Source organism: Pelodiscus sinensis, chromosome 20, assembly GCF_049634645.1.
Source record: "Pelodiscus sinensis isolate JC-2024 chromosome 20, ASM4963464v1, whole genome shotgun sequence".
Taxonomy (NCBI): Eukaryota; Metazoa; Chordata; order Testudines; family Trionychidae; genus Pelodiscus; species Pelodiscus sinensis.
The window spans coordinates 416327-439095 of record NC_134730.1 but is presented as its reverse complement, the minus strand read 5'-3'; the positions used below and the strand labels follow the sequence as shown (position 1 = coordinate 439095).

The 22769-nt window shown below is 60.6% G+C and overlaps 1 protein-coding gene across 12 annotated transcripts in view; it reads left to right on the top strand.

The window, feature by feature from the left end:
* Positions 1-17688, top strand: part of MYOCD (myocardin) — a 339174-nt gene extending 321486 nt beyond the window's left edge. For 8 of the 12 annotated variants that reach the window (XM_075903438.1, XM_075903440.1, XM_075903449.1 and 5 more), the window contains 8 exons: positions 1035-1210; positions 3757-3879; positions 5895-6142; positions 6923-7076; positions 8108-9031; positions 10515-10628; positions 12108-12165; positions 15311-17688. In XM_075903438.1, the coding sequence (XP_075759553.1) occupies positions 1035-1210; positions 3757-3879; positions 5895-6142; positions 6923-7076; positions 8108-9031; positions 10515-10628; positions 12108-12165; positions 15311-15867 (2354 nt within the window). In that variant the 3' untranslated portion in view covers positions 15868-17688. The remainder of the gene's footprint in view (positions 1-1034; positions 1211-3756; positions 3880-5894; positions 6143-6922; positions 7077-8107; positions 9032-10514; positions 10629-12107; positions 12166-15310) is intronic. The other 4 variants (XM_075903439.1, XM_075903443.1, XM_075903442.1 and 1 more) reach the window with 4 other exon arrangements.
* The last annotated feature ends 5081 nt before the right edge of the window (positions 17689-22769 follow it).

The window sequence follows — 22769 nt, the reverse complement described above, 5'->3', positions numbered from 1 at the left end:
GGTTAGCCGACGTGCCGGGGTTAGCCGACGTGCCGGGGTTAGCCGACGTGCCGGGGTTAGCCCATGTTCCGGGGTTAGCCGACGTGCCAAGGTTAGCCGACGTGCCGGGGTTAGCCGACATGCCGGGGTTAGCCCATGTGCCGGGGTTAGCTGACGTGCCAAGGTTAGCCCATGTGCCGGGGTTAGCCCATGTGCCGGGGTTAGCCGACGTGCCGGGGTTAGCCGACGTGCCGGGGTTAGCCGACGTGCCGGGGTTAGCCAATGTGCCTGGGTTAGCTGACGTGCCAAGGTTAGCCAATGTGCCGGGGTTAGCCCATGTGCCGGGGTTAGCCGACGTGCCAAGGTTAGCCAATGTGCCGGGGTTAGCCGACGTGCCAAGGTTAGCCAATGTGCCAGGGTTAGCCCATGTGCCGGGGTTAGCCAATGTGCCGGGGTCAGCTGACGTGCCGGGGTTAGCCCATGTGCCGGGGTTAGCTGATGTGCCAAGGTTAGCCAATGTGCCGGGGTTAGCCGACGTGCCGGGGTTAGCTGACGTGCCGGGGTTAGCTGACGTGCCGGGGTTAGCCCATGTGCCGGGGTTAGCCCATGTGCCGGGGTTAGCCGACGTGCCAAGGTTAGCCAATGTGCCGGGGTTAGCCAATGTGCCGGGGTTAGCTGACGTGCCAAGGTTAGGCAATGTGCCAGGGTTAGCCGACGTGCCGTTCCGGGGTTAGGAGACGGGCTGGGGATAGGCAATGTGCCAGGGTTAGCCGACGTGCCGTGCCGGGGTTAGGAGATGGGCTGGGGATAGGTGATGTGCCGGGGTTAGCCGACGTGCCGTGCCGGGGTCAGCCAACATGCCCATACAGAATCAGGGCACCGTTCCTGGGGTTATTGCTCCTTCCATCAAAATTCTCCCCCCCCCTCCCCACCGGAGCAGGCATGGGACCAGCCCGGTGCTGTGTGGCGTGGTAAAGCCGAAGGGTCATGGCACACGCTGCTCGGACTCTCTGGTCATGTGCCCCTGACCCGTTGCCTTTGTCTCACTTGCGAAGGTGCCCAGGGGAGCTTCTCTAAGCCAGCTGATGCTTTTGCCTTTGAAGAAGACAGCAGCAACGATGGCCTGTCCCCGGAGCTGGCCAGGAGGGAGGATTCGCAGGGCTCCTCAGAATCACCAGCAGGCACCAAGACCTCAGAAGCCATTTCCTCTGCCCCATCAGGGACAACTCAGGTAAAGATGGCCGTGTTGTGGGGCAGGCCAAGGCTTGGCCGGGGGCCCGCTGGGGAAGCCTGTCCCCTCTGCCCAACGGGCACGCTGCACGCTGGGACACCCTGCTTCCTGGGGGGCACCCAGCCCCGGGGCAGGTGGTGCTCGGGGCTCAGAACTTACTGCTGGGTCCTGTGCAGAGCCCCCGTGAAAGCTGCTCCTGGCTCTGAGCGCTAGCTCCTCCCTCCCTCCCTCTCTCACGCACGCTGCCTGGGCAGGGCGTCCCGGGCCACGGACCCACCGGAACGTCACTCGCCGGCCACACACAAGTAAAAAGCAATGAATCCGGGGGGGGGCGGGGGGTTAGAGCGAGAAATAGAAACCCTCCAACTAACCCGCCTTGGAGGTGGGGCTTCCCACCGGGCAGAGCTTGTGTCTCCAGCCTCGTGGGGGGCAGGGGGTCGAACGGCGCGCCCAGCTCCAGGCCTGCAGGACAGGTGCTGAGACGTGCCGTGGTGCCGTCAAGTGCAGGCTTTAAACCCCCAACGCCTGTGTCCGCACAGCAGGTGCCTCCTTGCCGCCCCCACGGCCTGGGGGCCTGTGCTTGCGAGGGAGGGGGCTGATTCTGCCTCAGCGCACCCTCAGGAGCCCGTCCCACCGACGGCGATGGCTCAGGATCCGGCCCTGGGCCCTGCTCTGTAGAATGGAGATGGGGCAGCAGTGCCTGGGCTGACAAGGAGAGCAGAGATGGGCCTGCCAGGCTCAGCCAACTGCCTCCTGGTTCCTCCAGCTCTTGCGCTGCTCTGTATCCGGGCTGAGGGACCAAGCGGCTCTCGCCTCTGGGGCATGCAGGGGAGCTGGGTAGGGTGGGAAGAGCAGGGGCCCAGCGCTTGGGCAGGCCCCAGAGGGAGGCCTTGCAGGGTCTGTGGAGCGGAAAGCCGCGTGCAGATGCCAGATCCGTGCCCCAGAAGAATCCCTCTGCAGGGCTGTGCCCAAGCCTGCCAGGGGTGCTACGGAGTCTGGCAGCCACAGGCTTCTCGTGCTTCCTGCCCCTACAGTCTCAGGCTGCAAATGCCTTGCCGAGGGTCCCCCTCTGCCCTGTCTCATGGGGCCAGTGGCTGTGGCTGCATCCGCTAGCCCCTCGCGTGCCTGTGGGCTGGGCAGCTGCCAGCGCATCTGCAGCTTTCCCCCTGGGCCGGCAGGCCGGGCGGCGGCGAAGCCGTGGGAGGGCACACCAGGAGGAGGCTTTCCAGACCCAAGGGTTGGCAGGGGCAAGGGGAGTGGTGCAGCAGGCAGCAGACCTGGCTCGCAGCAGGGCTCCTCCCCAACAGCGCGGCTGGAGAGCTGGGTTTGTCACTGACTCCAGCCGCACAGCGTGAGCCCAGAGCTGGCGTACGTGGCTTGCCAGTCCAGCTGCCCGGAGCGTCACCCCTGGGCCTTGCTGCGGCTCTGTCCCCGTCTGAGACAGTGGCATGTGACGTGGGCTGGTGCCCGGACCCTGGGCCAGTCCCCTCCGAGGGCCCGGGCAGCAGGCAGACACACAGCAACCGCGGGGAGAGCACTGGGGTGTTCTGCAAACGCTCCTGAGCAGCTGGGCCCCTGCCAGGGACGGATTCTTGGCCAGGCAGCCGTGCTCCGTTCCAAGGGCTTTGTTACATGGCGTACTTGGCAGCGGGGACCTCCAGTTTCCAAGCACTGGGGCAGGTGGCCAAACGACTGTCCATGCAGTTTGTCTAACTGTAGCGGGCTGATAAAACACCCCTGGTGTCAGGCACATCCAAAGCAAGGCAGGGCGCAGGGACGGAGAATTCCCTGTCTTCCTGCTGGGAAGGGGGAGGGCATGGCACCGTTCGAGCTGCCTGTTGGGACTGTCCAGGCAGGTGATGGCTGCCGGGCTCCAGCTGGGCGCAAGATTTCATCCTGGGTCTTCGTTTGTTCCCTCTGCTTGACAGAGCAGCCTCTGCGCACGAGGCTGGGCTGGCTTGGGCCATGTCAATTGGCCATTGGCTCTTGGGGCGCCAGAGCTTTGCACTGCTTGTGGCAGGACGCCCCCAGCTGCCCGGGGATAGCCCAGCCCGAGGCCAGTGGCTGCATTTGGGCCGTCCATGGGGTTTGACACTGAACAGAGGAGGCCTCGAGCCTCATCCATGCTCCCCCTTGCTCCCAGGGCTGGACATGGGCAAAGAGTGGGAGCGCCCAAGGAGACCCTCTCAGCGCTGCACCCCTGACTTGTGCAGGACCCTGGGGCTCTGCTCCAGGAGTGGGAGGCTGAGACAGGCTGGCTGCCCTGGCACAGGGGGTGTAGGGGCTAGTCACCCTGAGTCTAGCCCAGCTGAGATGCGAGGGGCACACTCGGGTACTAGCCCCTCCCGCCGTGTCCACGGCCATGGCGCCGAGCTGGTCTAGTGTGACATCCCGCCGGGGGTGCAGGACCCCACCGGCCTCAAGCCAGTCAGCCACACACCGTGGGGACGCCCTGCAGGGCACCGGCTCTGTGCCTGGAGAGGGGCGGTTCCTGTACTGCTGGGAGTTCGGCACCAGGTGCTGATGGCGACTCGCTCTGGTTCCAGGATCATTCCCACAGCTCGGAAAAGCTCATCACTGACCTGACAGTGCAGAACAGCCAGTGCGAAAGCCCAAAGCAGAGGAATGGCCACCAGAGCCCTCCCCTCCTGGTGCCGGCAGCCGTGAAGGTAACATCCCTGCTCTGCCCCCTTGCAAAGAAAGAACCAGCCAGCCAAGGCCTTGAGCTGCATTTTCTTAAAGCATATTAGCAGCCAGTTCCAACCCACAGCAATGAAACCCTGCCCCAGGCTGCCTAGCACCTACGGGCCTCTTCAAACCTGTCCCAGTCCACAGGAAGAGCGGATTTGGATACTGCTGCATACTGCACACAGTAGTAGAACAGCACGGTCGAGAGGATTAGATAGATCGATAGATCGATCGATCTTCCTCCAAGCTATGGCTTATACCGTCTCCTTTCTCTCTTTCCAGTAAAAACAATGAGGCATGCTTGTGGCCCCTTAAAGACTAATCCATTTGTTTGGGCATAAGTTTTTATGGGTAAAAACCACTTTGAGTGGTTTTTACCCACACAAGCTTATGCCACATTAATCTGCTAGTCTTTTAGGGACCACAAGGATGACCTGTTTTCTTTAAAGTTACAGACTATTAGGAGTGGCTTCCCCCCTCTCCTCTTGTGGGGTGGGTCCTGGGTTATTTCGTGGTACCTGGTGTCTCTGTTACCCCAAAAAATTCCCACTGGAGACCACCCAGGGTTACACTAGCATGGGTTTATTGACTGAGGAATTAACACTCCACTATATGGTTAAACGATAGAGGATAGAGCTGCCACCAAAGGTTTAAACTAGAGGGAACCAGCTCTCTCTCTCTCTCTCTCTCTCACTCTCACACACACACACACACACACACACACACACAGAATGAACTGGATGGCCCTTGCAGACAGACACACACACACACACACACACACACTCACTCACACACACACTGAACCGGATGGCCCTTGCAGACACAGACAGACAGACAGACACACACACCTTACTGCAGGCTCACGGGACTTGGCATTTTAGGGGCCTGCGTAGATTTTTCATTTCCGCCTGCAGTCGGAGGAGGGTTTGCCCGTATCCTTCTCCCACTCCAGTGAATGGGGCGGAAGCCCCAGGCTGCCGTCGGGAATGGCCTGTTTGTGGCGGGAGAGCTGGCTGAAAGATGGAAACCTTTTCCAAGAGAATTTCCATTCAAATCACGTCTGGCTTTTCTCCAGCGTGTTACATTTTGAATTGTCCGGCCCAGCTCTACGGCTGCTCAAAACCAGAATGCAATTTTGGTGCAAAATCTTTCCTGAAAAGCACCCCATGGAAAAGGCCCCAGGGCCGCTCTCTGCGTAGTTTACTGCAAGTCCCCTTCATTCTCCATTGACCGTCATAATCTAGACAATCGCACACAAGAATTTTCAATCAAACGAGTGAAGCCAGTGACTGTCGCGCTCCGCCCAGGAGACGCCAGGACTGGTGTGCGGCTCCGTCTGCAGGCGCCTTACTCCACTGACGAGCTGCCATGAGGGTGAAGACGTAGAACTGTGGGAGAAGCCATTCGGACAGACTCCGCTTGGCCAGTTCTCTGGGTTCTGAGACCAAGGCAGCCCCGCCAGCTCCAGGGAGAAGGATACAAACTGGGAATGGAAAATTTTCCCCCAAAGGGCAGCTGCTTGGACACTGTTGGTACCTCGGGTGTGATGGGGAGCACTTTGGGGTTCGTCACTGAGGCTGTGTCTACAGCTGCTCGACAAAACTTTTGTCCTTCCCGGGTGCTTTACCCTTCCCCCAGTGAGCAACCAGGGTTTGCCATGGCCAATGCAAGTGTGAACGCTGCACTGTCGGCAGGGGATCGAAACCCACTCGTTGGGGTGGAAGTTCTGACAAAAAGCATTCGCACACGCCGACTTCCGGCCACCGGGCGGTGCTGCCGCAGCCGTGTGGCCATGAGCTGGCTAGTGCAGGCACCCCCTTAGAGGCAGACCCAGACTTGGGGCCTAGGCATGTGGGCAGAGCCCTGGCGGGGAAGGAAGTGCCCATCCTCTGGCTCTAGGTCTCTACAGTCAGGACTGCGAACGAGTCATCACTTGGGCAAGTCCAGCTCCAGAGCTGATTTCCCAGCTAACCCTGCTCTTTTCCCTGGTTCGCAGCCAAAACCATCCAGCGATAGCAAGAGCCGCCACAAAAAGCCCAAGGACACCAAGCCAAAGGTGAAGAAGCTGAAGTATCACCAGTACATCCCGCCTGACCAGAAAGCAGAGAAGTCTCCTCCACCCATGGACTCAGCCTATGCAAGACTCCTCCAGCAGCAGCAGCTCTTCCTGCAGCTGCAGATCCTCAGCCAGCAGCAGCAGCAGCAGCACTTCAGCTACCCTGGGCTCCACCAAGCCCAGCACAAGTGAGTGAGCAGCCTGTACGAAACAAGGTCTGCACCTTCCAAGCACGCCTGCAGGTCGGGCCTCTGTGCCTGCTGCCCCTTCGTGCAGCACGTCAGGGCTCTGGGACCCCGGCCCGCCCAGAGCCAGAGAGAGGAAAGACAGCAACACAGCCCCCGAAAATGGACCAGCCTCAGTCCTCTCTCTGCAGCCCCTCCTAGGATTTGGCAGGCTTGGTCAGCTCCTTCCTAAGGGCCCTGTAGAGGGTTTCCAGTGTCCCTGACCATCACCTCGGGGGAGCTGTGACATAGTGGGGGTACTTTGTTGGTTGCTAGGCTGGGCAGTGGGTTGTGAGTGACCTCCACTGGCTGCTGGCTGCAGCACGGCCCAGCAGGGCAGGGGATGAGTCAGTATGCAAGGGGGCTTCAAAACTCCCAGACAGGTATCTCCCAGGGAGCGGAACAATGGGAAGAAGGGGAGTGGAGCCCTGGCTGGGGGAAGGCTGGAAGGGAGTTAGGTTTCTGGCTGGTAAACTCCATCTATTCTACTGGCTGGTGGAGTCTGTCCGTGCCACTACGGGGGTGCAAGAGATGGGAAAACCCCGTCGCGCCGTCACAGAAGCATTATCTCCGGGCGCCCCTTGAGGGGGAAGAGGAGAGCAGCCATCAGGCAGAAGTTGAACTATACGTTAGGTGGGCAGGGACTGCTCTTTGGCCACCCTTCCGTCAGTTGGTCCCATTTTCTATTAATCAACATGGCAAAACCTGGACACGGTTACCAAACCCTCTCCTTGGTCATTGCAGGCAACCAAGTGAGCAAATCATCAAAGGTTCAAACTCTTCAGCAGCTCCCATCACCAGCTTGCCCCTTTCTCCAGTGAAAACCACCTTTGCTGGGCAGACCTGCATTCCTTCTGCCAAGCCCGGCCCTCTGCCTTCCAACCTGGATGATCTAAAAGTGAGTGCAACCTTCCTGTCAGCTGGTCGCTCGCAACCCTAGGCCCCGGTGCCAGTCCCGCCCACTGTCAGTGCCACGGTACGGGGGCGGGGGGAAGCTGGCTGGAAGATGCCCTTGCATGTTACAGGGGAGCTGAGCGCCTGGCTGGTCCTGAGACCAGTGACACAGCGGTACTAGACAGCCTGCTCTTGCTGCGGAGCAGGATCCCTTCACTGCCATCGGCCTGCGGCAGGCGCTCAGAGCTGTGCAAAGCGGTTGCAGGAGAACCCAAAGGGAGACTCCCTGGGGAGCTGTCTGTGGGGGATAAATCCAGACACTTCTGCCTGAACAGCACGAGCCCCCACTGCCGGGCACGACGGACTAGCCCCGTAGCTAGAGGCTGTACCTACTGTAGAGACCAGCCAGTGCTGGGAAGGGGCGGGGAAATAGCGACTCGCCTGGGCTACATGCACAATTCTTTCAGGCTTTGTCCTGTGCACTCAAACACCAGCCCAGTCTCTTGCACAACTGGGGCCTCCTTGTACAGAGCCGTGAGGATTAGCGAGGGCGGTGGGGATGTCCTGGCTGAGCCATCGCCGAGGCCTGGCCCTGAGCTATGCGGCTCGAAAAGCACCAGGCCCGTTAGCTCATGGCCAGGAGCAGACTCACCACCAGCTAGAGGGGGGCCAGCTGCCAGCAGGGACAGCCAGCCCTGCGTCCCATGAGAATGGCTACCCTGGGAGCGCTGCTGGGCACAGCCCGGGGTGCGCTCCTTCGGCCGGAACCTGGGTGCTGCGAGTGGCCCGGCAGGGGTGGATATAGGGCAGGGCGAGCGGGGCGGCCGCCCCGGGCCCCGCACTTCAAGAAGCCCCGTGCATGCGCCGTGGCAAGGTGGGGGCCCCGCAAAATTGTGCTGCCCTGGGCCCCGCAAAATCCTCATCTGCCCCCGTGGCCCGGGGCAGCAGCCAGGGGGTGCTCACGGCGGGAAGCGGCCGCAGCGAGGGGCGAGGGGGCCGGGAGTGCGCACCACTGACTGGCTGCTCTGCCGCTAGGTGTCAGAGCTGAGGCAGCAGCTCCGCATCAGAGGCCTCCCGGTGTCCGGGACCAAAACCGCCCTGATGGAGCGTCTGCGGCCCTTCCAGGACTGCGGCGGCAGCGCGGGGCCGACCTACAGCGAGATCACAACCGTCACCTTCCCCGTCACCCCCACCAGCACAGTGTCCAGCTACCAGGCCCAGCCCTCGGCCAGCATGCTCCCCGGCAGCTTCTACCCCTTCGGCAGCACCAGCTCCACCCCGCCCATCTCCCCGGCGTCCTCCGACCTCTCCGCCAGCGGCTCCTTGCCAGACACGTTCAGCGAGGGGCCCGTGACCTCACCCCCCTTCGCTCTCCAGCCTTCCCCGGTGCCGGGCAGCGCTGACGACAGCCTGGTGGGCAGCGTGACGGGCGGGAGCATCCAGCTGGAGCTGGAGGGGATCGACACGGAGAAAGACAAGATGCTGGTGGAGAAGCAGAAGGTCATCAACGAGCTGACGTGGAAGCTGCAGCAAGAGCAGAGGCAGGTGGAGGAGCTGCGCATGCAGCTGCAGAAGCGAAAAAGGAGCAATGCCCAGGAAGAGCAGCCCCTCGGCCAGCGTTTCTTCGGTGTTCCTGTCAAGCAGGAGAGCCCGGTCTCCAGCTGCCCGTTCTCCAAGCAGACTGCCCCGAATGCCCAGGCCACCAGCCTGGACAAGCCGCCTCATGCTGTGCATAGCCATTGCCTGGAGTCAGCGGGCCAGAGCGCCACCACCTCCTCCACCTTCCTGAGCCCGCAGTGCTCGCCGCAACATTCGCCGCTGGGGGCTGCCAGAAGCCCGCAGCACATCAGCCTGCCACCGTCCCCTAACAGCCACCACCTGCTGGCCGTGTCCCCGGGCACCCCGGGGGAAGGGCGCAGCGGGTCCCCACAGGCCACCCACCGACTTCGTCCAGCTCCGGTGAGTGGAGGAGGCGCCTGGCTAGTGCCGGTCAATCCTGGCTCCGTGGAGGCTGCACCGAGGGGGTGGCTTAGCCAGGTCTCTAGCCTGGGGACGAGGCTGGGCACAGGCCTTCCCGCAAGTTCTCCAACGCGCCCTGGCTCTGACACGGGCACAGCCCGTCCTGCAGCACTGCCCAGCCGCAGAAGTCGGGTGCCATAGTTCCCAACGGGAAAAGGGGTCGCCCCAAGCTCACGAGCACCCCCTTGTGGCTGGTCCCAGCCTCCAGCATGAGGGGTTGCTGATCGCTCAGACCCTGCTGCCCCCCAGCGTGAGGCTGGCGCTGGTCCCTGAACTTCCCTCCCCCCGATCCTGTCTTCCCCTGCCGGACCAGCATCCCCCCATCACGTTGGCATGGCCGAGCGAGGCAAAGGCTTGGGACAGAGCTCTCCAAAGGGCCCCTCCTGGCCAAAACGGGCCGTACGGCTGCCTGTGCAGAACGCCACCAGCCCGTCTCTGGCAAGAACATGGGCCAAATGAGCAGCTGGCCCCGCAGGTCTCCCTCAGAGCCGCTGCCGAGAAACTCTCTGTTCAGTTGCAGGCGTCCTGCGAGGCCGCTGGCAAGCCCGCGAGCGCTCTGCTAGTGCTTTCGGGAGGGGGCTAGACAGCAGGGCAGGGCCCCGGCCCCTCATTCCCCTGGGGACGAATCAGCCTTGCACCTTCTTCCCCCACTGGCGCAGAGGGGTCACTGGGGAACTTAGATCACAGCCACGTGTTCCAGGATTCCCAAGGGGAGGGCCAGAGATTTCAAGCTGACGGGTGTCAAATGGGCCTCCCTTGCAAACCAGCCCTTGCGAGAAGTCCTTAGTAATGAGCCACTGTGCCCCTAGAGCGCCTGTGGCCAGGGCTCAGTCACTGCATCTGCCAGCTGCTGCATTGCCCAGCGACTCAGCCCATCGCGTCAGCCCAGGGAGATGGGCTTGGGCGTCAGAAAACAAGCCCTGTACTGATTAGCATGAGGCCTGTGGGGATCAGCCCGAGCTGCTGGGAGAGGTGAGCTCTGGGCAGGGAGGTGGGTTCGCTCACCAGGAACGTGCTGTCTTTGGGACCTTGCTGTCCAAGGTTGGCCTGTATTTTTCACCAGTTGATTATTGTCCGGGTTTTGCTCTTCCTCTTGTTGTGGTGTCCGAGGGTCAGAGCTGAGCTGCCCAGCGGTGCTGAAAGATAAACGCTCAGGGTCACCTCCTGTCAAGACGTGCAGGAACGATGCATGCAGACAGCTGAATGGGTTCCTCCTAGCTAGGGGAACTCACTTCCATCTCCTGGGTCCGTCTGTCCTGCCGCAGGCTTGCTCCTCCCCTCCCATAGTCTGGTTGGCAGTGGAGTGATGCCATGGACTCCAGTGGAGTTTACACTGGGGGGAAGACAGGTGGAGCGAGAGGCAGCGGGAGTCCACCCTTTGGCCGGTGGATTGATTGCGTTTCCCTGTATTTCCCCCACGCAGATGGCTACGCAGGCAGGTCAAAAGTTTTCTATTCCATCCCCAAGCTTTTGTAAGTCAAGCCCAGCCCTCTCGGAGGTAAAGCAGCCTCCGTCCTATGCGGATGCAGTGAAGCAGGTAACTGCATGGTTTGTACTTTCTACAGGAGCAGGTTTTACCCTGTTGCGCTTGCTCTGGTTTGACTGAGCTTCATGCAGCTAGTGGCCGTGGCAATTCTAGCAGTTGCCTGGTCCGAGTCAAGCAGGCGCATTTCATGGGTCTGAAAAGAGCCTGAACTGACGTTTTTGGCCTGAGTGCACAAAAGGTGCTGAGTGCCTGAAAATCACTGTGATCCACAAAGCCGGTGCCCAGGCTCCCGGCATGGGGAGAGTTAGGCGCCGCAGACGGCGATGCCCAGAAGCCAGCCAGCACACAGGGTGTGAGGCCAAAGAAAGGATCCGTGGCCAGTGCTTTCCTGGCAGTAAAGGGGACAGAGACCATGGCATCCCTCAGAGCTGCTAGCCCAGCAAGGTGGATGGCCCTGGTTCCAGTCCCACGGCCACCTGAAGGAGGATCTCTTTCGTGTGAACTCCCCTGTCCAGCCTCCCTTGTAACTTAGCCCCCTTCGGCCCCCGGGGCATGGGCAGGACATTGGTGCCTGGACTCTCCCAGGGAGGCGGGTGCCCCGTGCCAGGATGAACCTTTGCTGCAGAAGCCCTGGGGGCCCAAGGCAGCGACAGAAGCAGCAGGAGCTTTGTGCATCCCAGTAGTCCAGCCGCCGGCTGCATGGCTAACTGCTCGTTCGATGGGACAGAAGGCACCAGAGCGGGTTTTCTTTGACACGAATACGGTGCTGGTGAAAGGGGCGAGGCCGGCAGCCCTGCCGACTGCTGTCCTGCACACGCAGAGCAGAAAGGGCTAGTGCCGGCGGCAGCTCTGGGTTTTGGGTGCCCCAACTGAGACACCTCAGCTGGCTGGGAGCTCCAGTGGGTGGCACCAGTGCAAATACCAGCGTGTTCTGCCCCCCCCCCCCCGCCCCCAGCCTCATGCCTGAGACACCCCTGAGGCGGAGCAGGCAGCTCGGTCTCTGCAGCCTGGTACAACCCTGGCATCTCAGGAGCCGCCACTGAGGGCCACTGTGCGCCAGCTGGGATAGGGGCTGCTTGGTTCATTGGCAATTGGACCAAACTCATCCACATGGGCCACTGGGCAGCAGCCAATGTCCACACAAGCACTCAGCCGAAAGAGAGGCCAGCAGCAGCCCGGGCTCCCCTGGGAGCAGCGGTGAGGGCGGGGGAGCAGGCCCCTGGTGTGCTGGGCACAGGCATCCCACGCAGGCTGTGTGCAGCAGGCTCCCTCAGCCCAGCTCAGAGCGGAGGCTGCTGGACGTGGCTCCGACCGTGGCTGTGCCACACCAGGGAGCAGCGAGCCCTGTCCCACCTGCAGGAAGGGAGAGAGACCAGCTTGCAGCTCGGGAGCCCAGCTCGCTCACACTGCAGAGAGCCCTGCTCCCGGCTCCCCCGCCTCCCGGGCACGCGGTGGGGTGTCAGCACGCTGGGGACCACTGGCCCGAGAAACGGCTTAACCCTGCTCTCCTCTTGTGCTGTTTTGCTGCAGCAGATGACTCGAAGTCAGCAAATGGACGAGCTGCTGGATGTGCTGATTGAGAGTGGAGGTAGGTGGAGACCTGACACCTTCCACCCCGGGCTCTGGCTGGAAACACGGGCTCCACACCATGGCGATGAACATGGGACCCTCGGCGCCCCTCGGGATGCGCTCTGGGGCTGCCGTCTTGCATTGGCTTTCCCTGGGGAAGGAAAGAGAGCAAGTGCCCCACCCACACCTACTCCCCCACAGAGAGAGCACGTCCTGCCCACACCCACCCCACAGAGAGAGAGAGAGAGCGGCCCACCCACCCCTGTCCCCACAGAGAGAGAGCGTCCCCCCACACCCACCCCACAGAGAGAGAGAGAGCGGCCCACCCACCCCTGTCCCCACAGAGAGAGAGCGTCCCCCCACACCCACCCCACAGAGAGAGAGAGAGCGGCCCACCCACCCCTGTCCCCACAGAGAGAGAGCGTCCCCCCACACCCACCCCACAGAGAGAGAGAGAGAGTGGCCCACCCACCCCTGTCCCCACAGAGAGAGAGTGCCCCACCCACCCCTTCCCCCCAGAGAGAGAGAGTGCCCCACCCACCCCTTCCCCCCACAGAGAGTGCTCCACCCATGGCTGCCCCCCACAGAGCTCTGTGCCCCCCCCATGCAGTACATGGACACCGCGACACTTCTTTGAGGCCCAGAACTGTTAGTCACCCTGTGACCCGTTTTGCCCAGTCAGAGGGAGATGTGCTGGTGCTAAGTTGGCAGCCTTCCCAGGACTCTGACAGCCCTTACTCTGCCCTCTAGGCAAGCCCTGGGGCACCCCAACTCCGAGCACCCAGCCCCAGCCGTTGCCCACTCCCAGAAATCGCCAGAGATCTCCAGAGAAACTGCTCACCAGCCTCGGATTCAATTACCAACTCGCGCTTGGCTCAGCATGGCAGCCCCGAGACCCGCCGAGCATCTCCCGGGGTTAGGAAGCAAGAGGGAGATTTCAGCGGTGTAAAGGGGGCAATGGAAACGGGCCTGGTTAGCCCTAGAGCCCAAAGAGGCGGCCCTTCCGCACACACTGTCCCACTGCCACAGAGGAACTAGCGCCCCGCTCCCGTTCGGCCAGCAGTTCCGGAGACTCCAGCCCCGTGTTCCTCCTGGCCGCAGACATGTCCCTTCACGGCTCAAGTCCCAAGGAGGAACTGGGACGAGTTATTGGGTCCCACAGCCACCACCGGCAGCACTTTCCAAACCCTCCGTTTCCAGGTGCCCTGGCCAGACACACACGTGAGCACTTGCTAACAGAAGCTCTGCCACCTGTCGTGGCAGCGTCTGCTGAGTGTCTGACCCGACACTTCTGCACCTGTGTCCCGCCCCAGAGGTTCTCCTGGCCGTGAGTGCTGGAGCCTTGCACGGTGCACAGGCGGCCCTTGCAAACCCGCGCCAGGCGTGGGAATTGCCCCTCTGCACCTCGGGGAGCAGTGCTGCCTGTTCCCACCCAGCAGAGGGCAGGGATTCCTCAGCTGCTCTTGGCATTGCAGGGACAGACCCGCTGGGCCCCTCGGCAAGAGCCCAACCCCCCACCCACCCTCCTTCCCGGGTCACACAGGGACCCTGCTTCTCACCAGGCTCAGAGCCCTCAGGCGGTCACCTATGTCTAAGAGATGCTAGTGCTTGTTCAAAAGCATCAGCTGCATGAGCAGATTCCTCCCGTTTTCACCCTTTTGCCCCTTGCAGACAGTTTCCCATCGTCACTGCATGAACAAGATCACGCGCGTCTTCAGTGCTCGTAATACCTTACCCCTTCCCAGCTTACCCAGCTGCTCTTCCTCTGGGTCTCCTGGCACTGGCCCCTGTGGGAAGGCAGGACACGGGGCTAGAGGGCCCTTGGGTCTGACCCAGTCTGGCCACTCTTGTGCTCACACGTACCACGTTTCTCCTCCCAGGCTCCCCCTTAAAGCTTCGACATTCGACTCTGCGTGTCACAGGAGCCATGTGCAGCAGACACGTCTCTGTCCGTCCTTCTCTTTCCCCAGATAAGCAGACCAGTAACTGTGGCTGATCTCTAGCCACCACACCAAACATCACCACCAGTGTGCGAAGTGCAAACCTCTCAGTGCAACAAGCTGTGTATATGGCCCTGCTTGCTGCACCACTGTGAAGGGTGCCCCCCACAATACCCTCCAACCCAGGCCCTCCATCACACCCTGTGCCGCTCTGCCATGCTCCAGGCTCCAGCCTGCACGTTCACTACCACGTCTGGGTGGGGACACAACAGTGAGACAGGCCAACAAACAGCAAATCATCCCCTTTTCAGTGACACCGCGCATGACTTACCTTGCATGAAACACACCACAACTGCGTCACAATCGCACCTGACTCACCTTGCCGTGAGCAATACGGGGGCAGTGCCACGCTGCCCCTCTGCCGTTGCCCATCAGGAACGCATCACGGGGGCTCACCTCTCAGCTGCTTCCCTACTAGATAACTGAGCCTTCCAAGCAGCTCCGGAGCCTGGCTCCTGAGCTGGCTCTAGGTCCCAGGTGTTGCCGACAGCAGCGGGCTGTGGGTAGCTGAGCCCACGGATGCCAGGGACAAATCAGGCCATGCCGCGTGTTGGGCAAGTTGACAAGAAAGCCCCGGGCCCAGGTGTCCGGTTCACAAAGGGTCAGAGCAATCCTGTGACCGAGACACCCCCTGCCTGAGAGTCCCGTGGCCCGTCCTCCATGCCACGCGCTCCCCAGGCTGCTGTCCTCTCAGCAGTGAGACCGCGCTCGTCCGTGTCAGCAGCAGAACCCCCAGCGCTGCCGAGAGCTAACGAGGCCTCTCAGCACAGGCCTCTTGCAAGCGGGCAGCTGCAGGAGGACCATGTGCTGGGTCTCTGGAGAACTCCCGTGCCTGGAGCAAGGGGGGAAGGAAAATCCAACTCCCAGGCAATGGAGGCTGGTGCTTTTGGCCATAGCGCAGCTGCAGATAAGAGAAGTAACACAGGCCTCAGCCAAGATGGGCCTTGCAATTGAAGACAAGCAGTCTGGGTGTGATGAGTGGGAGAAAAGGGAGCTGGTGGAGGGGAGGGAGACTGTTGGAAGGCATCCGGCTCTGCCCGCAGAAGGCTGGGGGGAGACTGAGCAGAGCAGAGTGGTGGGTAACTGAGGGGAAGCAGACGGTTCCAAGGATGTGGCCAGTGCACAAGGCTTGGGCCTAACCTCCCCATTTCCTCTTGCAAACAGAAATGCCAGCCAATGCCAAGGAAGATCGTTCCTGCCTCCACAAAGTACCTCAGATCACAGTGTCCTCAGGCAACGCCGGCGCGCCACTTCCCAAGGCCTCTGCTCCATTTGAACACCTGCCCTCAGCCCAGCTCTCCTACGACCACGGCACAGGCAGCGGCGACGCCCATCTCGAAGTCCTGCTAAATTCCCAGAGTCCCCTGGGGAGGGTCAGCGAACTCTCCCTCCTGAAACTGGGCGGCGAGGAGCCGCACTTCGAAGGGCTGATGGACGGGTTTTCCAGCAAAGTGGCAGATGAACTTCTGACAGCGCAGGAGATTCCCCTCTCGCCCATGGAGACCCAGCTCTCGCCCTCTCCAGAGGGCTCTGGCTTACAAATGAGTTTCACTGAATCACCCTGGGAGACGATGGAGTGGCTGGATCTCACCCCACCCAGCTCAGCCACTGGCTTTGGCTCTCTCGCCACCACGGGGCCCAGCCTTTTCAATATCGATTTCCTAGACGTCAGCGACCTCAGCTTAAACCCCACCATGGACCTCCATTTGCAGCAGTGGTGAGGGGAGCAGAGGCAGAGACGCTGCCTGGGTGCTGTGCCGCCAAAGCCGCCCACCACAAGTGCTTCCTTATGCCGGATACCCAGCAGGGAACCTGGAGTCTGTCCCAGGACATGATTTCTGCCCTTTTCCAGTGGCTGAGACTTGTCAGCACAAGGACTCCGACTCTCTCACGCCTGCGCGGCTACTGGCGCCTTCAAAACCGAGCTGTCTCTCCCCAGCACGTTGCTGCATTTCCAGCGTGCGCAGCCATTCACGAGAACTGGAGCAGCTCGTGACAGCGTGTGGCAAGGAGACCATGCCTGGCAGGAAGGGTCCAAGGCTACTCGCTGCCGCCTCATCTCCTTTGAGAAATACTGCACGGCACGTCTCGGCCATGGAGAGCGGCCCCGTTTGGGCAGGAGTCTTATGGGCAGCGAGTGCCCGGCTCTCTGCTCAGCCCAGACCAAACACACTGCACGGTGCACCCGGTCCTCCCACCTGGCCGCCTGTCTCCATCCCAAGTAGTCATGGATGGAAAATGGCTTTGGAGCCAAGCACCCATAGCCCAGAGAGGTGCCAGAATTCACATGCATGTCACCCCTGGGGAGCGAAAGCCAAGGCGCATGCCATGCTGCACAGCCGGTTTCTGATTTAACCACAAGGCAGGCCCCAGCTGCTAAGGCTGCTCAGAGCTACGGGAAGACCCGGACGCACTGCTGCGGCTGTTGTGTGGTATGAATAACGCGATAAATACAGCTCCAGCAGGGGCCAGGCAGCACATTGAATCAAGAAGTGAACAAACCAAAGCTCTGGAGGGGTCCCTGGGCTTTTCTCTGCAGTATGAGAAAGCAAGGGTGAGCCACGCCTCATCCTCAACTGGGAGAGCCACCGAAATCCAGATGCAATAAATACCCCTTGTGACCGGGTGTTCCCCCAGCGGGGAGCGGGTTACAACTGGTCCTTACTTGTGCTTGAGTTATGTGACCATCGGCTTGTGTGACCTGTGCCCCTCTGCCAGCTCCTGCCAGCCGTCCCTCGCCTTCCCTTCTCTGAGTTTCCTGCCACGCCCCAGCTGCCAGGCGCAGAGCAAGGGCACCCAGAGAACAGCTGTGAATCCCCCAGGCGAGAGGAGCTTGCTCGCTCCGGCTGATCAGTGACGGAGCTTTGCTGCAGCCCTGGCTGCGGGAGGAAGCCTCTGGCCTCCTTGGAATCACAGTGCACTCTTGGAGGGACGCGTCTCCTGTTCCGGGACTGCATGCCAGCGGCTTGCGATGGGACACACTGCTGCTGACAAAGAGTTAGAGCAGGGGCAGCCCGTGTGAACTTAATCTTTGTGTTGCTGGACGGGCTGCAAACTGGCCTGGAAATCCCTGGGGAAGAGCTCAGTGCGAAGGGACCGGGGGACTCCCATGCAGGTACCTTGCTGAAGCATGTGGCTTCTGCAGCCCTTTTGGAGCCAGTGGGTGAGGGATCATGTTGCTGCGTGTTGTATAAAGGACACGTTAGTCGCTTTTTAAAGTCACTATTTAAAGCGCCACTTTTCTAGTGTACAAATGTCACTGGGCACTGGTAGTTAGAACACTCACACTGCAGTTTGTTAAAAGAGTTTTTTTAATAAGTGAGCGATTTTAGAAACCATTCCAGGGCGAGTTTTAATAGCACTTGCAGCCAGAGTAGTTTAGCTGCTGCACTGCCGAAATGTACAGGGCTTTCCAGATAGTTTGCTCCTCTCGACAAATGTATTTCCTTATTTAAAGTGATGCTGCCAACTTAAAACCTGTAAAGAGACACGTTTCCTCAGCGGTGTTCCCGACATCATTAATAAAACCACCTTGTCCTGCGCTCTGCTCTCAGATGACCTCTTCCTTCTGCTCAGCTGGGCATGGAGAGAGTTCAGGTTGCTGGGGCCTTCAGACCCTCGGGGGCTTGTGTGTTTATTGAAACCCCACATTTTCCCAGGCAGATTCATAACTCACTGACCGGAGCATTGCCCTGGCTTGCAAGAGCGAGCGGTGGCACTTTTAGAAACCTTGATCTCTGGATCGGACGTGAGTGACACAAAAGCAATGGCTGGTGCTCTGTGCACTGGCCCCTCTCCCAGACTCAGCCTCCGTGTCCAGCGTCTGCCGGGCTCTCTCGCCGGCCTCCGTGTCCAGCGTCTGCCGGGCTCTCTCGCCGGCCTCCGTGTCCAGCGTCTGCCGGGCTCTCTCGCCGGCCTCCGTGTCCAGCGTCTGCCGGGCTCTCTCGCCGGCCTCCGTGTCCAGCGTCTGCCGGGCTCTCTCGCCGGCCTCCGTGTCCAGCGTCTGCCGGGCTCTCTCGCTGGCCTCCATGTCCAGTGTCTTGTGGCTGGTGTCTCTGTCTCCCACACACACATTAGAGCTGCCAGCCCCTGGACTGGCCTGGAGTTGCCAGGAATTTCAGATCAAGCTTCAGCTGGGGATTCAATCCATGATGAACTCGCCAGACACGCCACCAGGTGGCCCGGGGAGCTGCTGCAGTAGCACAGCGGGATGCCATTACACGGGCCATGTGGCACCGTATTAAAGCTTGTGCCCTGCTCGGGCTACGTGGATTCACTTGAACTTCCCAGCATGGCCATTTTCCCTGGTGCCCAATAGCAGCTACTGCGGGGCCGCCAGGCACTGGGCCCGGCCAGGACACCCCAGCTCCCGCCAGCGAGGAGCAGCAGAAAACGGTCCTGACTAGGGCAGCCAGGTGTCCGGTTTTGAATCGGACACTCCGGGGTTGGCGCGTGTTGTCCGGGGAAGAAACGGAGACACTAGACCTGTCCCGTCTGTTCTAACTCAGGTGTGATGTCGATTGTGATGTCACGGCAAGTGTGTCCGGGATTTTTGTTGAACCCAGCTGGTGACCCTAGTCTGGACACAGGGCTGGGCCTTGCCAGCCGTCCTTGTCTCTGGCTTGGGATAGTCTCCCTGCAGGCTTTCCTGGGGCCTTCCCACCAGTGCCTGCCTCCTCCCTCAAGCCCTGGCTTCTCGGGGCCACTCAGAGACGTGTGCTGGCATGTGGCGTGGGGGCTGGGAAGGGCCCTGTGAGAGCCGTCACCAGCACAGCCGCACTTTGCTCTTCTGAGAGCCCAGCTACCGGCCCGGCCCCAGCGCAGCCTCGGCAGCTCCTTGGCCTCCACCCCACCCCCCAGAACAGCCCCCTGGGTCCAGGCGCATTCTTGGGGCTGCCAGATGCCGGGCACCCAGCTTCTTTAGCCACCGGAGTCAGTACTTCCAGCTGGCAACGGCACATCAGGCAGACCCAGCACAGCTCTTGCCCAGGGGTTCTGTTAGCAACGGGCCCCCAGCAAAACCCAGGGTTGCCAGATGGTTTAACCAAAAATACCAAACTGCCCCCACCCCCAAAAAAACACCAGGAAAAAAATGCTGTTGAGTAAAAAACAGGGGGAGACCAAAGTTGTTGAGCAAAAAATAATAAATAATAATAATAAAAAATAACAGCATGGCCCTTTTAAGAAGAGGCTTTTTGTCTGTGGCCATCTTCTTTTTCTGCTCCAGCCACAAGACAGCTCCGCTGTGGAACCAGGTAAGTGGGGGGACCTGGCGGGGGGATCTGGGGAAAGGGAGGCCTGGGGGCTGGGACTGATTGCTGAGTGTGTGTAGTCTTGCCAATGTCTGGTATTTTCACCTCCTAGCAAGGAAAATAAATCAGAAAATATCAGACATTTCAGGTGTCCGGTATTTTCTGCATTTTTAACCAGACAGGAGGCGAAAATACCAGACACCTGGCAACGCTAAGCCCAGCAGCCCCCCCAGTCAAAGTCCTGCAGCCTCCCCCCAGGCAAACTCCTGCAGCTCCCCCCTCGCACACAAGGCAAAGTCCTGCCGCTCCTGCCGGGCTTCAGGCCTAGAGCTGAACGCGGAGGCCAGGTGCAATGAAAGGAGCCTTACAGGGCGTGGACACGGACACGAGAGCGGAGGAAGCAGGGGGTGAGCCTGGTGTGTGGCCTCATATTTACCCTTGCAAGCAGCCGCCCCTCTGCAGGGCCTGCCCCCCCCAGCTCTGGCGCGACAAGCTAACGCGGCAGGACCCCCCTCCCCGACACACACACACACACACACACACACACACACACACACACACACACGCTGCTGCAAGCTTGTCCCTGCACCCTGCGGAGCCCTGGAGGGGGAGGAAGCGCAGAGAAGCTTCCGCTCTGCCCCCGGCAACACCGGGCCCTGGGCCCCGCCCCCCGGCAACACCGGGCCCTGGGCCCCGCCCCCCGGCAACACCGGGCCCTGGGCCCCGCTCCCCAGCAACACCGGGCCCCGCCCCCCGGCAACACCGGGCCCTGGGCCACGCCCCCCGGCAACACCGGGCCCTGGACCCCGCTCCCCAGCAACACCGGGCCCCGCCCCCTGGCAACACCGGGCCCCGCCCCCTGCCCCTGGAGTGCTGGGAGCAAGCCTGTGGGACCAGGTGCAAAGGCCTCCCTGGCGCTGGCCGGCAGAGATGCCGCGTTCCTGGCGCGCTGGTCGGAGAGGCTGCCAGGCCTGGGACAGGCTGCTGGGAACTGCCTGGGCCTGGACGCCGCTTGGCAGGGACGTGGGTGGTGAACTGGAGACAGGAGGGGGGGTCAGTGGAGTCAGTGGGACACAGGATGGGGAGGCTCAGACACCCCGTCAGAAAGATCCGTCTGGTGGGGGTGGCACAGCCACAGGCCAGGGGGTGACAGCTGGGTGACTGTGACCCACCCGCCCTTCAGGGGAAACGCTCAGACTTGCACCACCTCTCAGCAGGGCATTTCCAGCCTTGTGCCAGGGCTGAGACACCAGCAGAGTTCAGTGCTGGCAGCCTGCCGACCCCGCCTGGAGGTGACAGTCTCAGAGCACATACCCCATAACCTACACCCTGCCCAATTGACAGCTGCTGGCGCACACCCGTCCTTGTCAAAGAATACGCACTGATTGATGAACTACAAACATGCACCTGCGTCACACACACACACACACACACACACACACACACACACACACACACACACACACTCACTCACACCGCCCCCCAAGCATTTACCCTCCTCTCACTCTCTGCACATAGACCCATAATGACAAAACCAGACACACACTCTGCATCTACTCCCATTCCAGGCCCTCACTCTTCCATGCGCACTGCAGAAGGATGCAATTACTAGCTCTTCACACTTGTGTCAAGGCAGCCCTACAGTCAACTTCGCGCCTCCAAACTGGTTCACAACCAACCAGTAGCAGTTTGGAGTCCCCGGCGTGTCTCATGCTTCTCCACCAAGCGGACAGCTCCCAGCTTGCGTGCTTGTGCCGCGGAGCTGGGGCGAGCTCTGCACACAGGTCCAGGAAGGTGGCTTCTCCTCCAAAAATCCTGTAGCTATGGCTCATCATACCAGCCGCACATGACAACGAGCTCCCTCCACTCAGGACTAATTTCCTGAACCAAAAATCCACAGTCCCCATGAATATATTTAAACGCTGGCTCTGTGCGTGCCGTGCACTTCTCCGCAGCCGTCGGCCATCCCCCAGGCCCGAGATTAGGAACCATTTTACCCACCTTTTTAATTTTCCACGTCTGTAACCTTGCTCCATTTTAGGGCAGGTGGAGCTAATTCGTCCTCTAGGGGCTCTGCTTTTCCCAAAAGATTCCCCGCTATCCCATAATAAACCTACCCTCTCCTCCCTGCACTATGGCCTCATCCACGCATTGAGACCCTGCAGTTTTGCCTGTCTAACGTGCTGGGGCCTTGGAGCTGGAAGCATTTCAGGAAATGCTGCCATGGGAGCCTGGACTTTAATCTCTTATCTAGCAGCCTACGTTTGGCCTCCCTTCTACCGTGTCGCCCTGGCACAATCGCTTCCTGCTTCCTAGCACTGCACGGAAATCTGTCTAGACAGCGTCAGAAACTGCAGCCTTTGCACCCAGGCGGCAATTCACCAGGTGGTTTTCCCATTCGTCACAAAGCCAGACATCCACATTTCGAATGACCAAACCCTCCATCTCAATTACCTGGAGTCCCCGCCTGGGATGTATCCCCTGTGGGAGAGGACACTGTAGGACCCCACCTGTGGGATAATTTCCCTCCGCACCAGCTTGATTTTCTCCTTTCCTGAGACTTTCCTGCTCCTCCAGAGCACAGAGACTGTCCTGGAAATTCTCCTCTGCCTCCCTCAGCTCCTCCAGTCCAGCTGCTCTGGTCTCAGGATCCTGCACTCATTCTCCATGGGCCAAGAGCTGCTTGCACAGCATTCGGCCGTACGCCGCCTGCCTGCGAGCCAGGGAGTTGTACGTGCTGCCTTTGGTGCCACGAACGGGCAACGCCCTGCTCTGCTGGACATCTGCCTGCTGGAGCTTTACTCTTGCAAACACTGTGCGCCAAAGTAAACTCCCTCCTGGCTGCTAGCGCCTGTGGTCACTTTGGAGCTGGGTTTTTAAATCCCTGTTCTTCCCGAGTCGCTTCCAGAGTAGCCCCTTGTTTAAGGCTCCTACAGGGCTTAGGGATCAAAGCCTCCAGAAGATGCTCTCAGCCTGCCTGTCAGGCCCAAGGCTCAGTAGAATCCCTCCCCGAACAGACCGACTCACTGTTGATTATCCAGGCACAAGGAATCCACGAGAACCAACTCACCCCGGCTCCTTCACCCGCAGACGTCCAGGGAGGAACTTCCACTTGCTAGCACCTGGCTGGCATTCCTGGCGCGGCTAGGACCAGCTGCATGCCGGGAATGTTAAAATCAATGGTTTTTAGCTTCTTGGGGAGAATCAAGTGCGCAAAGGAGGTGGGGGAGCAGCCACTCGCCAGCCAAACGGCACCCCCGTGCCCATGCCAGACGGCTGACAAGATGACGTTCTCCAATTCTTTTGGAGCAGCGTCTTAGTAGGCAAAGCGCAAGGTGAGGACTGTTTGGTGTGGGCCACACTAGGGACCA